We start from the raw sequence: 15,890 nt of genomic DNA, 5'->3' as shown, positions 1-15,890 counted from the left end.
GCACTTCTCCCGTGCCCCATCATCACCGAAGCCCCGCTGCCTCCATTCGCGCCTGCCCCGCTTGTGTTTTTGCCGGCGGGAGGCAGCCAGCACATTTCCTACTGCTGCCTCACTGCAGGCTGAATGCCTGCCTCCCAGCTCCCACAGCTTTCCTCTGCAGCAGGCTCCTTTCATTCTCAAGCCGCAGCAAAAATACATATAAAAGCAAACAGCTTCAGGGCTCACGTGGCTTAATAGACCTCGGGCCTTCCCACACAAAATTGCCACCCCCTTCCCTCTAAAGCAGCGCTTCTCAACCAGTGTGTTGCGTGCTACCGGTCTCCCGCTGCTCTTCCCCCTTCTTCCCTCACCGAGCGAGAGGCAGGCTATCTTCCACTGCTTGCTGTTGCCGCCCGGGCTATCAGCACGTTCAAGCCTGGATGGGATCGGCAGCAGTGTTAGTGGAGGCTGGCAACTGCGGCTGGGCCATTTTCTTCTTCCCGCACCTGCCCCCCTGGCCCGGAACAGGAAATGATGTGCAGTGGGGTGCGCGAGAAGAGGAAAGAGCCAGGCCGCATGGAAAAATAGCGGTGGCAGCGGCAGCCGCGAGCAAGTAGCGTGAGCCTGAAGCAAAATCAGAAGCAACCAGAAATCGGCACACAAGACAGCAGAATTAGCCTCCCGTGGCCGATGGGATTCTTCTCTCTTGGCATGCAGGGACTAGAGGAGTAGGCTGCTGCAGCTATCATTTGTGCTGGGGGGGGGGGGGGGGGCAGGAAATGAGAGAGAGAGAGAGACAGCCAGCCTGTTGTAAGTGATTGAGAGTGGGCATGTGTAACTGTGAGTGAGAGCCTGTGAGAGCCTGTGTGTAAGTGAGAGCATTTGATTGAGATCATCTATGTAAAATGTGTGAGAGAGAGCATGTGTGTGATTGAGGAGAAAACTGGTCAGAGAGGTGATGTGTGCATATAGGAGAGACAATGGAAGTGACTGGTCAGGGAGATGACTGGAGTGTGTGTCTGTGAGAGAGAAAGTGATTATGGGAATGAGAAGCCTGTGCATATGGAGAGAGCTAGCATAGGAGTGAGAAACATGGGTGTGTGTGAGACACAGCATGGGAGTGAGAAGCCTGTATATGTAAGATGGAACATGAGAGTGGGAAGCCTGTGTGTGTGTGTGCATGAGAGAGAGAGACTGTTCGGGAAGGTGACTGGTGTGTGTGTAAGAGAAAGACTGGTCATGAGATGATTGATGTGTGAGAGACAGAAAACTGGTATGTGAGTGTGACTGGTATGTGTGTGTGAGAGAAGAAAGAAAGTGATTATGGGGATGAAAAGCCTGTGCATGTTGCAAGAGCTAGCATAGGAGTAAGAAACCCTGGGTTGTGTGACACAGCATGGCAGTGAGAAGCCTGTATATGTAAGATAGAACATGGAAGTGGGAAGCCTGTGTGTGTGTGTATGGGTGTGTGTGTGTGTGCATGAGAGAGAGAGAGACTGATCGGGAAGGTGACTGGTGTGTATGTAAGAGAAAGACTGGTCAGAAGATGATTGGTGTATGAAAGACAAAAACTGATCATGGGGGTGTAACTGGTATGTGTGTGTGTGTGTGAGAGACAGAGAGACTGGTCGTGGGCACTAAGGAAGAGGACCATGAGTGCAGAGCTTCAGCCACTACTGCTTCTGGTGTGTGCTACTGGCCTGCATGGAAGAGGAGTAGGAGAGCTGCTGGAGGGGGTTAGTAAAGGTGGCTTTTTAAGTTTATTTTTCTTGATTGACTGCCATTTTAATTATTTAATATTATGTGATGTGTCTGCTGTTTTGAAATATTTTATTGGTGTTTGGAGAATTTTAAATAATTTTTATGAGTTTTTAATTGTTGGATATTATTCTGTTCATAGTTGTTGTGAAACATTTATTCTGCTTATTAGTATAGTTATACAATTATTTCTGTGTTGGGATCTATAGCTGCTTGGCTACTTCTGTTTTCCTAATAGGAGGTGTATTGGTGTTTGGGGCCTGATTAAATATTTGTAGTGTTGCCTTTTCATAGGTAGGGTTGTTACTGTTTAAGTGTATTCCATAATACAAGTGTAACTGTGTGCGGATTAGTTTATGTGCATTACTGCAGATCCTGGGAGTATGTTAGGTCGGTTCTGTGTATGTGACCAAGGTGAGGTATTTTACTGTATCAGTCTTATTTGTTGTATTTTCTCAAGAGGTCATGCATTAGTGATGAACTGCTGCCTTTTCATAAGTAGAGCTACTGAGCCTGGTAGTTAGTTTATGTTGCTGTTACTGAGATGACACTAGAACCAGAATATATTTTTTGTAAGGTGAGTTGTATGGGGAATGTCATAATTCTGCTTTACATCCATAATTGTGGATCAGGGGAGTTCCTGTGGATGCAAACTGTACTTTTACATTTAGCCCTATGATGGTCATGTGTTCAGTGTGTCACGCATATGAGAACCATCTGTCAGGTGTGTCCTGACAGAAAAAAGGTTGAGAACCACTGCTCTAAAGTGCACTCAGACTCTCCTCTCTTGGGCCCTGCCTGGATTTTCCCTGACCTCCAATGTAAGTAAAAATGTTTTTTTCCTTATTCACAGACAGAGGGGGAGAAAAGCAAACATAAGTGAGCATGACTGAATGTATGAGGCAGTGAGGGTATGTACGTCAGCATGTGTGAGCATTAAGAGTGCAAGTGTGTCAGTAAGCATGTGTGCAAGGGAGAGAATGACAGCATGTGTGAGTGTGCATAAGTCTGAGCATGTGTCTGAGCGTGACTAGACAGATGAGTCAGAGTTTGTATGCCACTGAACATGTGTGAGTGTGACAGGGCGAGTGTGTCAGTGAGCATGTGTGTGAGGGAGAGTGAATGAGTCAGCATGTGTGTGAAAGCATGCATAAGGCCGTGAGTGAGAGCATGTGTGTCAGTAAGCATCTGTGTCAGAGCAAGCAAGCACATCAGTGAGAGAGGGAGATTGTGTGTATGCATGAGTGAGCATATGAGGGTGATGTGTGCTAGAGAACAACTAATTCATGACCACCTCAAGATGACTGGAATTAAAAATTCCCAGATATGGAGAACCGGGGATTTTTTTCTATCCTTATTAGTTTTAATTATTGAACATTATTTGATGTCTGCTGTTTTTGAAATATTTTATTGGTGTTAGGGAAATTTTCAAAAATTTGTATATGAGTTAAATTACTGGAGGTTCTATTCATCAGCAGTTTTGAAATATATATTTTTAGTATGATTTTCCTATTGAGTCATGTTTTATAGTTCTTGATTTTATTGTTTGATGTTTTATGAGGAATGATGGTATTTTCTGTTTTTCCATTGCTGCATTACATACTAGGGATGTGAATCGTTTTAGGACGATTAAAATTATCGTCCGATAATTTTAATATCGTCTTAAACCGTTATGGAACACAATACAATACAGATTCTAACGATTTATCGTTATAAATCGTTAGAATCGTGAGCCGGCACACTAAACCCCCTAAAACCCACCCCCGACCCTTTAAATTAAATCCCCCACCCTCCCGAACCCCCCCCAAATAACTTAAATAACCTGCGGGTCCAGCGGCGGTCCGGAACGGCAGCGGTCCGGAACGGGCTCCTGCTCCTGCATCTTGTCGTCTTCGGCCGGCGCCATTTTCCAAAATGGCGCCGAAAAATGGCGGCGGCCATAGACGAAAAAGATTGGACGGCAGGAGGTCCTTCCGGACCCCCGCTGGACTTTTGGCAAGTCTCGTGGGGGTCAGGAGGCCCCCCACAAGCTGGCCAAAAGTTCCTGGAGGTCCAGCGGGGGTCAGGGAGCGATTTCCCGCCGCGAATCGTTTTCGTACGGAAAATGGCGCCGGCAGGAGATCGACTGCAGGAGGTCGTTCAGCGAGGGTTCCGGCGCCTCGCTGAACGACCTCCTGCAGTCGATCTCCTGCCGGCGCCATTTTCCGTACGGAAAATGGCGCCGGCCATACGCGTATGGCCGGCGCCATTTTCCGTACGAAAACGATTCGCGGCGGGAAATCGCTCCCTGACCCCCGCTGGACCTCCAGGAACTTTTGGCCAGCTTGTGGGGGGCCTCCTGACCCCCACGAGACTTGCCAAAAGTCCAGCGGGGGTCCGGAAGGACCTCCTGCCGTCCAATCTTTTTCGTCTATGGCCGCCGCCATTTTTCGGCGCCATTTGGAAAATGGCGCCGGCCGAAGACGACAAGATGCAGGAGCAGGAGCCCGTTCCGGACCGCTGCCGGACCGCCGCTGGACCCGCAGGTTATTTAAGTTATTTGGGGGGGGGGTTCGGGAGGGTGGGGGATTTAATTTAAAGGGTCGAGGGTGGGTTTTAGGGGGTTTTAATGTGCCGGTTTTTCGATTTTTCGATTTTTCGATTTTTTAACGATTTTTCACGATATTTTACCCCCCCAAACGGCAACAATACGATTCCCTCCCCCTCCCAGCCGAAATCGATCGTTAAGACGATCGAGGACACGATTCACATCCCTATTACATACAGTCTAACTTGTTGTGATTTCCAGTTCAGTTTGTCTGTGCATTTTTGTGTATCTTTTATGGTCCCTTTATTCTGTATTTGGTGACTCACCAAATCGTATGTGTAATTTGGTACCCATGGGCCAGTATGGAGAAAAGTCCCCCGGGCCACTATTTTCCCACAATCTGCCCCTGGTAGCAAATGAGTGAGGGAAAGTGTATCTATGTCTATGTGTGCATGAGAACATGTCTGTGTTTCTGTGTCTGTGAGCATGTCTGTGTCTGTCTTGTGTTAAAGCATATCTCTGTGTTACAGCATGTCTGTGTCTGTGTGTGTGTGATAGAGCATGTCGGTGTGTATGTCTATGACAGAATTTCTGTATGTGTGTGGGTGATAGAACATGTCTGTGTGTGAGAGAGCAAATATGTGTATGTGTGTGTGTCTATGAAAACATTTCTGTGTGTGTATCTGAGAGTATGTCTGTGTCTCTGTGTTTATGAAAGCATGTTTGTGTCTGTGTGAGACAGTATTCCAGTGTGTGAGAGAGCATGTCTGTGTCTGTGTCTGTGAGAGAGAGAATGCTATGTAATTGAGCGTATGTGTATGTATGAGAGAAGAGAAAAATTGTGAATAACAACACCTCTCCTCTCCCCTGCTAATCCATGACAATCTCAGGGCGTCTGGAAATCAAAAGATCCCAGGTATGGACAGCAGGGGATTTGTTATCCCTTTTAAGTTTTAAGTATTGGGTGGTGTTTGTGTCTGCTGTTTTGAAATATTTTAATGGTCTTTGGAAAATTTATATAAGTTTTAAATCACTGGATGTTATTCTTTTTGTTAGCTATTTTGAAATATTCTTTGAATTAGTATGGTTTAACTTCTATTGATGATTTATATTTCCCAATTTTATTGTTTGATGTTTATGAGCAATTGTAATGCTTCTTTTTTTCATTGTTGGTCTGGCTTGTTGCAGTTTACAATTCAGTTTTTGTCTGCACATTTGTATTTACACGTTATGGTAATTTTATTCTGCATTTGGTTAGGGTTTATTTGTATTTTGCATGTGTGACTGAGCTGATGTATTCTGCTAACGTATAGGTTCTGCATAGGGATCTATAGTAGCTTTACTTTTTCTCTTTCCCTAATAGTAAGTGGACTGCCGTTTTAGGGCCTGGTGTAATAATTGCAGTGTTGCCTTTTCATAATTAGGGTTGTTACTGTTTGAGTGCTGGCAATTATTGCAGTTTTGGAATGGGAGATTTTCTGTATTGAAATTGTAATTCATTTTACTTGTAACTTTTCGAGGGCCAAGCCCATACTCAACCCACATTACAAAAGGACTTAATACCAACTCCAAAGGTCTTTTTTACATTTTTGCAGAGTTTTACAACACTGCATGTCAATATAATATACAAGTGTAAGTGATATTTTTACCTCAGAAGATTGCACTTTAAATGTTCTTGTTATTGTAAAGGCATAATTTTTATTTGTGTAGGATGTAAATTTTGCCTAGGACGCCTAATATCCTTGCATCAGCCTTGCAATCTCCCTTTTTTCTCCCCAGTTCTTACCGCCCTCAGATGTGCCTCCTCCTTCCTCCTCTGCATAGGGCTCCTTCCCCTCAGTATGGCAAGGCTGCTGCTTCTCCTCCCTGCAATCTACTTCTCCTTCCCCCTTTATCTCACGCTTCCCTTCTCTTTGCTCTCTGTTGTCGCCTTCCCAGCTCCTTTATCCTCCTTTCTTCCTCCTCTCTCTCTCTGGTCCATTTACTTTTTATTCTATCATTCCTCCAGCTTCTCTCCCTTTGCTCCTTACTCCTCCAATTCCATCTCTGCCACCTCTTCCACCTCTGCCCCTTCACTCTCTTTCTCCTTCACCTCTCCAGCCTATCCCAACTTTGCTCTCTCCACTTCCAGCTCCCTCCTGTGCTGTCCCTCTCCTCTGAATCAGATTTATCAATAGCATCGTAGGGCACTGGCAGAAAAGCAAGTGCAGCAGTGGAGACGGAGGCGCTCTCTCCCCTGCGCTGCTCTTCCCATCTCCTCCAGTTGCCCATGAGCTCCCCTTACCACTGGAGAGAGGGGAATAAATGGTAGGGATGTGCAGACAAAACGTTTATGTTCATAAGTCCATAAGTCGAAAGGGGGGGTCAATTTCGGTCAATATGGACATATGTAGAATTCTATAAGTTGAGTCTATGTCCATAAGTGCACCGATTCCCTAAATAAAAATTTAAACCCCTCACCCTCCTTAATCCCCCCCCAAGACTTACCAAAACTCCCTGGTGGTCGAGCGGGGAGTCAGGACGCCATTTCTGTATTCCTTTGCGAGGAGCACGTGACGTCGGCGTCACGTCAGAGTGACGCGGACGTCACGTGATTCCCCGCGCGTTCGCTCCGGGACCCTCGTTGGACACAACCGGAACTTTTGGCCAGCTTGTTGAATAAGTTGGAAATCCGATCGTTTTCGCCTCATCACTTTTTTAAGTTAAAAAAAAAAATTACGTTGCGTTTTACATATGCGTTCAAAACGAATGCACACCCCTAATAAATGGCAGGGGGAAGGGAAAGAAGATCAGTGCCTAAGAGAGAAGTGCTTTCTGCTCTCCCGCTCTGCTGACGATGCTGTGCAGTGGCATTTAATATAAGATGACCACAGGACAGGAGATCAGGTGAACTCTCCTGGAGATCTGGAGTTAAGTCTCTAAACCCTGAGACTCTTTGTCAAACCTAGAGAGACCCAAGGTGTATTGAGACCCTCTCCAAGTTGAGCGTCTCCTCCCTGGAACTTCTAATCATTTTGACACTTTTTAGAGCTGTCCTCCCAGTCACAATCTCCCGCCCACCCACAGTCATATAGTCTTCCCCCTCTCTCCCTCATATCTTCCTTCTCTTTTCTGCATTCTCTTACTAAAACCTTTCACTTGTGCTCTGTCCATCCCCAGCCCAAGGGAAAAAAAAAAAAGACTACCTGTGACATAGCTTCTAAACTTCAGCCATGACACACTGAAATCGAGAAGCAGCACTGATAGAGACCAACACTTGGTGGCAGTGCTGCAGGCACCAGAGAGAAGCACTCTTGTTCTGTCATGTATGTTCATTCTTTTTACCGGTGCCACCAACTCGACACATTCATTTTGCGGCTCCCAGAGCTCATAAGCCACAGCATGTTGCAATGTTGCAAATTGTCCCAGAGATGAAAATTTCTGGATCTGAAACCTCAAGACTGCAGATCAAAACTAGGACGTTTTTAGCTTTGCTGATTTACATAAGAAAAGCAGGGTTACACCTTAATGAGCAAAAGAAAGACTAGATCAGCCTGTTCGAGGTTTGACAGTCACCTTGCAACCCTGCATAAGGTAACCAGGCTCCAACCTTCTACCTGAGCAGCCATTTCTTTCTCCTCCAGTCTCATGGCTATGAGTGTCAAGGCCCAGTAACAGCTAGAGAACTGACGGCCCAGCTAGGCAAGTCTGAGAGACAGGAAGAAGTTACGGATATGAAGAAAATATAATCTGTACCTATATTCACATTTCAAATTTAGATGAATGTTGTTTTTGTCCTTTTTTTTTGTTTGTTTTAAACAGCCTTATAAAAGTAAGATGTGGAGCCCAGTTTATTCTAGCAGGTCTCCTTTATGGTGGGATCTGTTTCTGCCCAGCCCAGTTGCTAATTAGCATGAAACTCTTTTAATCCACACCTTTTTTTTTTCCCCACAGGCACAGAATGGGATAAAAGCCTTCGTAAATCAAACCCTTAGCCTGCAGGTGAAGAGGAACATCTCTTCTTGCTCCACTGGTCCAAGCAACATAAATCCTGCGTCTGCTTTCAGTCCAGAGAGTTAGATGAAAGCAAGAACAGTTTCAAAATAACTCTGTTTTTCTTTGCATTTTTAAGAGTGAACAAGTTTCCTGAAGTGAATATTTTGGGGATATGGTACTGTTGCCAATAAGAACAACAGAAAATAATCTAATACTAGTAGGGGAATAAAAACAGCTATGTAAAAAATGTTTGTATATGTGATTATTCTGCACATGTAACACCAGGCAATGAGCACGTGCAACATGTCTTTACTAGTGCAGAGGATGCACATTCTTTCTTGGGAAGTGTGTAATCATGAAACGCTTATCACAATTCATGCCGTTAAAAAACATGATGAATAATATTCTAGTACCTGACAATACAGTATTATTAGAATGACCTGCTGGCTTCAGGTCCTAAGAAAAAAACAAATTACTCCTGTTTTTTAAACTCTTCTCTGTTTCAAATTATGAAATTCCCAGAATGTTTTGAAAAACAGGTAAGAAAGATCCTCTTACATTGTCCTTATGACCTGGTAGAGTACACATGGCAACTTTTCTTCTCCCAAATTGTTCTAGCTCAGAGTCAGCTATAGCCCTGTGCATCATCAAGCTAAAGACTAGAGGCCGGATGCAGAGGTTATGGCAGCAGTAGCAGATATTCTGCTTAAGATTAGTCCATCCACCTAACCAGTCTAAACTCAATTGCTCCACATTTAGCACTATGTCTTTGAGATGACTAACAGATGTCACTATAATGCAGTGTCTGACAGGGCTGGGTTTAAAATTGCAGCACCCATAGGCAGAGGACTCAGTGTAGGGGGATTTTCCCCTGAAAATCGGAGAGCAGTTGGGAGAGTTCCAATATTGGGGCAATTTCAGAATTTGGCCCCCTGGGCACCTGCCTATGTTGCCTTATGCCTAAATCTAGCCCTGGTGGCTTGAGACACTTTCTCAGAAAAGTTGTCAGCACCCCAAGTCACCCCCACCCCATAACAACATTTAGTTGTTAATTACTGATGACACATTCAGTTAAACTGATATCGAAATTTATCTCCCAAACCAGCTTCCCCTCTCCTCACTGTGCCGCACCTGTGAGTGTCATCTTGAATTTACCCTCATATCAACCTGCTTATCATGCACAATGCCTGTAAAACTGGCAACTCAGTCTTTCCACTTTACAGAAGGCCCAAATAAAATGAGAAATGCAGGAGAAACCCTTTCTTTGGAAGGAAGTATCTGATAATTGGTAAATGCAGTATAATTCAGGAAATTATGGATGTATTTGATTGGGTTCCTATTCCAGTATGATATAGTTCCTATAGTTTTCTATGTTATAGAAATCTCCATCTGTTAGGAATATCTTTTTTAATACTTAACATATTGGAAAGCTCTATTTGGCAAGTAAAACTCCTGTCTAGAACTGTTATACCATTACTGGTCGTCTGCTTGTCTAGTATCCCCGCCACAACATGAAATGAGAGGACAGAACCAGCCTTAAGGTCAAGTACATTCTGTGAAAGCAGTAGAGTATCTAACAAACTTGATCATGCTGCTAGGAAGCTAACACTAGAAAAAAAAAAAAAAAAAAAAAAGAACCGCAGCAAGTATAACGTGGTTAAAATATGAAATCATTCAGAAGTTAAAATATTCCTGAAAAATTCGAAGGCACTAACTTTGCCAATCAGACACATTAGAAATGTTTACCTTTAGCGCCCTCTGGTGTTGGGCCAGGCTGCTCGGGATTCCGCATCGCGCCAAAGGCTCTCACTAAAGAGCAAGGCAAGGAACTCTTTTAAGTCCGTTCTGCATGCGCTGGAAGGCACTCCTGCTCACTAGTGGGTCCCACATTTAAACTCGCGCTATGTGTTAAACTATGTGTTAAACTGCTCTCAGAATCAAAGGGAGGTGACTGCCCTGACCAGGAAGTCTATACACAAGAAACAGTAGGGCAAGAAAAATTTCTCAAATGTCCATATATCTTTTCAGACATATCTTTTTATTCGTAATTTTCAGATGTATCATCATCACGAAACAGGGTCCTTGTCGGGGGACTGTGTGACTTTTGGAAATATCTTGATGATACATCTGCAAATTACGAATAAAAGATATTCTAAGTCTGAAAAGTAATGGACACTGTTGAATTCTATCCTGCCCTGCTGTATCCTGTGATTAAACTGCTCTCAGCTAGAATATACCCGTGCGAGTTAAACGCGCTCAAACGCAGTCAAAGGGAAAAAGAAGATACAGCACGGGATGCAACAGGGAGGACTTGGGAAGGAGGGGGTAGGCGTCTTGTGGAATTCTGCAGGGAACTAGCGAGCAAGCGGGCTCTCCGCTCACTGCAGGGACTCACTCAGCACTACCCGTACCAGAGAATTCGGAGCAGGGGGAAGGAACTCAGGTTGGTGCTGTTGTGCTGGCGGCGATCCTGCAGATCATGCAGGGCGCAAGGAATATTATGTCAGGAAAAAAGTACAGTAAAGTCCTCTGACTTCCCTGCAAAACCAGCCCCTGCCACCTGAAGATGCCTCAGCGGCGCTTTGCCTGCCTTTAGGACTAATTTCAAAATCCCAGGGCCAGGGTGTGTAAAGCTGTGAAGCCGGCGACAGGGCGTACCCAAAGCCCCCAGCGGTACCCATGCCAGGAAGAGTAGCGTTCTCCCGGCCCAGCACACAAATCCTCAGGGGATGCCCGCTCCCTTTTCCGCTATTCTCCTTAACAGCCTCCGTTTAAAGCAGTAGGGCTCTAAATTCTTGATCCAGACTAGCCAGTATTTAAATGGGGGTTTATGCGTTACCTTAATCCCACCGTTCACATGCTTGAAATTCACCAACTCCCCCGCCCCCCTCCGGGCATGGCGCACGTCTTTCCCTAAAGCTCACTGAGCGGATACTCGCATATTTACTTTCCAGGGCAAACTGGGTTACGGACACCCAGGGCGAAGTTGCCATTCGCAATTTAGCACCCGTGAGAGATCTAAACCTCTCATTCATCCGTCTAGTCTGAAACATCTACAACAGAAAAATGGTTACGCTTTATTTATAGTGTGAAATATGACTGGAATGAAGTAAGTCATTTTTTCTTGCAGTCTTAGATTATTTTAGCCCACTTTGAAAAGAAAATATAATACTTATTCACAATTTTAAGGACTGAAACCATCTAAAGTAAGAAAGCTCTCCCTTAACTCTCTTTTGAACACCCTACCCTCATTACGAGCTCAGATTTGTGAAGTATTAAAAAAAAAAAAAAAAAAGAAAGCTATATGTATATTACATGCACACAAAATATAATATTTGGGTCTAAATATTTTCATCCCAATTACTCTCATCATTGCTTTTCTACGTAAAGCGATGAGGATTAGAGATCAGGTTCTCTGCTTTATCTGCACTTACCACTGTTTTCTGTGAAATCCAACAAATCAGAGCGCAATGCGAGATGAGGGGAGGTTTCACCAGCACATACAGGTGCATTCTGCAAAACATTTGCAAACACTCAGCGAGAGAAACTAGCAGAATTACAGAAATTAAACAAACTCCGCCAAAGTCATCCACAAACTTACCTGGAAATACACTTCAAATGCTAACGACAGCCAACACGGTATAAAAGTCCCTGTTAAATGCATTTTTTAAATGCCTTATTACAAAAAAAGAAAAAACAAGTGGCCACTTTCAAACTTCCAAGTGAGGGCTGCCACTTAATAATCCAAATAGGACATTCAGATTTTTTATACTGTTGGTTTCTTTTTTGCCATATCGCCCAGTTCCAAAAGTATATACAGACAAATACAAAGGTGAGCGCCAGTATCTGATGGCCAGTGCTTCTGATTATCACTCCCCAAGAATGCGCAAGCTTTACCTCTTTCCACGTTACACAGATTATTATTTTTTCTTGTGCAACGCAAAAAGAAAAACTCCAGCTCAAAAAGGCACAATAGTAGAAAGAACGAGGGTGAACAACTTATTATTATTATTATTTGTAACTTCAAACGAAGAGCTCTGGTGGGTAGTACTGGTAGCACTTGCTAGAGCAGGTTGGCTAGTGCTGAACTCCCATGGCTGCCTCTGAGCTCAACAGGTTCCCATGCATTCGCTTTCCGATCCCGGCCTGCCGGCATCTGATGATTGACATTGCACCCCAGCCAACCGCAGCACCGCTCTGCCAGATGGGCGGAACCAGGCACGGGGGCGCGCGGGTGGGAGCAAAGGAACGAGGCTACCAAGGAAAGGTGCCGCCTCGCTTTAACCCTTTCATGTGCTCGCCCCAAACAAGCGCGAAAGTATTTATTCATTGCATTATGAACCTGAAGTTTCGCTTCGACCTCAAGGGCCAAAAAAAAAAAAAAAAAAAGCAGCCTGATTGCCCTTGCTACAGATAACGTTATGTTTTCTACTTGATAAGGCAGGTAGGCGAAATAAATGTAGCAAAATAAAATAAATGAAACAAATGTAGGTTAGTGGAGGGAAAAAAAACCCTTTGAATTTTTTCAAATACATTTTGTTTTGGAAAACATTTGAATCATTTAATACAGGCGTTTACTTTTAAGCTTTAATAAAAAAAAATTAAGAAGATATCTGAACAGAAAGAGCTAACAGAATGCATTTACAAATAGAAATAGTATTCAATTTGAATTTTTTTATGTTTAGCATGAATTAAATCTAACAGATAAAACCATCCACATCCTAAGTAATGTAGGGGAAAGTCAATCCAGTGAGAATTACAGATTCAGAAATATTTAAATATTGTTGAATAAGTAAACAAATATACTTAACCACACTTTTTTCCCTACTCTTTTAAAAAACGTTAACATTTAAATTTTGCTTTATTATGAAACTAAATTTATTCAACTCTATATAGTTTATGTAAAATTACCATATGATCTATGTCTCTCTCTCTTTCTCTCTCTCTCTATATATATATGTAATGAAAAATGGCAGATAAAAAGATTTTTAAATGTTCCTAAAAATTAAATATATAACAAAACACAAAAAGGAACAATTTGCAGCCTGGAATCGAGAGCAACGAAGAGCAACTAACCTCCAGCCTCAGCGAAGAGGAATCAGAGCTCCACATGGTGATCACTGTACAGGAAGGCAGAGAGAAGAATTCTTCTCCGATTCAAAGCCGACTCCATTGCGGGGGAGCTGCAGCAGAACTGACTACAGCGAATCCAGCACAGGCGAAACAGAGACGGAGGGTCCTCAGATGGCAGCTTCCAAGCAGTTTTCCATTGCTGAAAACTTCGCTACCAGAGAGACCAGGTAAGCCCCGCATGATTTTTGCAGTCGATTCGCCCTGCTACCACCCTCCTCTCTACTTTGTTCTACTTTGTTTTTCCATGGTTTTTCCTCCCCTGCATTCCCCCTTTCTACCCCCCCCCCCCCCCCGCCCAGCCTGGCCTCGCCGCTTATCTAGCCCCCCCCCCCCACCCCACATTCCCGAGCCATGTGGCTGCTGCCCCCCCCCCTTTATTCCCTCTCCCTCCTCGCCAGCATCCACAGATGTAATTTCATGGCGGACCCCTGCCCCCCCCTGGAGCCACGCGGCCCCCGTGCCATGCGGCCCCGGCCTCCCCGCGCCTCCCCCCCGCGCCAGCATCCACAGATGTAATTTCACGGCGGACCCCTGCCCCCCCTGGAGCCACGCGGCCCCCGTGCCAGGCGGCCCCGGCCCCCCCCCCTCTGTCTCCCCTGCCGCAACCTGTCCCCCGAACGCCCAGGCCACGGGAAACACCAGGCACGCTGACTTCCTGCTCCCCGGCCCAGCTCTGCCCCGCCCCTCAGCCTTACCTTTTTCCCCCCGGGAGCCGACCGGCGCCGAACCATGTGGACCCCGCATTCATCCGCTCGCATCAGGCTCCTTAGCCCCCCCCCCCCCCCCCCCAGCAGGCAAACCCGCGCGATCTGGCTCCTCCGCTGCAGCCCTTATTGCCTTGCTGACGCCGCCCTGCCCCCACATGTAGGAGCAACCCGCCCTCCCACAAAACCCAGCGCGGCGCGGCCCGAGCCATGAGGCCCACTAGCCTCCCCCGTATCGGGAGCTGAACCCCCCCAGGCGTCCTCCATGCCACGCGGCCCGCGAGCCACGCGGCCCCCCCCCCCCCCCGCCGTCCTCCTCCGCCCATCCTCCGCCGATTTCGCCGCGTCCCAGCCCCCCCCCCCCCCGGCAGCACATGTTCGCTTGCTGCCCCCCCCTCGCGCCGAGACCCCAGCACATGTTTCCCACGCGCCCCCCCCCCCCCCCCGCGGCGAGATCCCCGATCAGCCCCGCACCTCGGCAGCACTGCCGCCCCCCTGGCAAGCTGGCCCCAGCATGGGGCGGATCATGGGCGGCTCCGTTCGGGGCCCCCCGCCCACATGCCCCGCCCCCCCGGCATCGCTGCTCCGTTCGTCCCAGCAAGGCCGATTTCGCCGCGCCCCGGCCCCGGCCCCCCCCCCGGGAGCACATGTTCGCTCGCAAGCCCCCCCCCTCGTGCCGAGATCCCTGATCAGCCCCGCACCCGGCAGTGCTGCCGTTCCCCTGCTGCGCCGCCCACGTGGCAATCCGGTCCCAGCAAGGGGCGGCTCCGTTCCGAGGCTCCCCGCCCACATGACCCGCCCCCCCGGCAGCGCTGCTCCTTTGGTTCCCAGCAAGGATCCGTGGCTGCCCCGATGCGCCCGCAGCCCCCCCCCGGCTCGCCTGCGGCCCGGCTCCCTAGTGGCCCCCGCCTGGCCATGCAAATGTATTTTATTGGGAAGAGGAGTGGGCTGTGTGTGTAAGTTATATTGTTTAATAATTAGTTGCCAAGGCAATTTGCCAGAGATATAGGGCACAGACAAGGGAGGGGAGGGGAGGGGGGGGGGTGACGCTAAGGGATTTGCACTGTTTCTTTATCTGATTGCCTGGTGAAAACAGGTTCCCCCCACATGCTTTCTCCACAGAAGGCTCCTGCCCCCCCGTCCCCCCCCCCCTGGACACCGGCCCCCCCTGTTCCCCCCCCCACCCCGGCTCCCTCTGCCCCCCCCCCCCCCGCTTCCCAGCCTTAGCAGGTGGGCATTGAACCTGCCGCTAGCGCGGGCCCTAATGCGCCCCCCGCCCCTCCTGTGACACAGACCCAGCCCCCCCCCCCCAGGCTCCTGCCTCCCGCCAGCCCTGCCCCGCCGTTCCCGGTGGTTCAGCTCCAGGCCCCCCGTCAGGCTCCTGCACTCCCGCCCCCCCACCCCCGGACCCCGGCTGCCCCCCCTGCCGCCCCCCCCCCCCCTCTTAGCAGGTGTGCACACATTCACCACCAGCTACGATACGTCTGGCTACCTATGTATATGCCCCCTCCCCCCCCCCCACTGTGCGCAATCTAACCATTTCATATGTCTACACAGCATGGCTACCACTCAGTTTGATTGGGCTTCCGGCCCGTCCACACTTATGCCGGACCAGGCTCAAGCTCCAGCCAAGCGAGCACGTCGGAAGCCAAGCAAATTGCAGGAAAACTTTGCGGCAACGCCAGAAGTCGACAAACGTAAGACCAAGACACAGAGGAATAAGAAGAGGAAATCCGCAAGTAGACGACAACCACGTAGCATCAGCCATTTGGGCTGCTATGTACCGGAGCAGCCCCCTCCACGGGGCATGACCC

The 15,890-nt window shown here is 47.4% G+C and overlaps 1 protein-coding gene across 1 annotated transcript in view; it reads right to left on the bottom strand.

Moving 5' to 3' along the window:
* Positions 1-13,567, bottom strand: part of ADAMTS16 (ADAM metallopeptidase with thrombospondin type 1 motif 16) — an 806,542-nt gene extending 792,975 nt beyond the window's left edge. Inside the window, 2 exon segments of the mRNA XM_029589991.1 lie at positions 11,674-11,752; positions 13,316-13,567. Of these exon segments, the coding sequence (XP_029445851.1) occupies positions 11,674-11,752; positions 13,316-13,351 (115 nt within the window). The 5' untranslated portion in view covers positions 13,352-13,567.
* Positions 13,568-15,890: the final 2,323 nt, after the last annotated feature.

Source organism: Rhinatrema bivittatum, chromosome 2 (assembly GCF_901001135.1).
Source record: "Rhinatrema bivittatum chromosome 2, aRhiBiv1.1, whole genome shotgun sequence".
Lineage (NCBI taxonomy): Eukaryota > Metazoa > Chordata > Amphibia > Gymnophiona > Rhinatrematidae > Rhinatrema > Rhinatrema bivittatum.
This window is presented reverse-complemented; position numbering and strand designations above follow the sequence as displayed.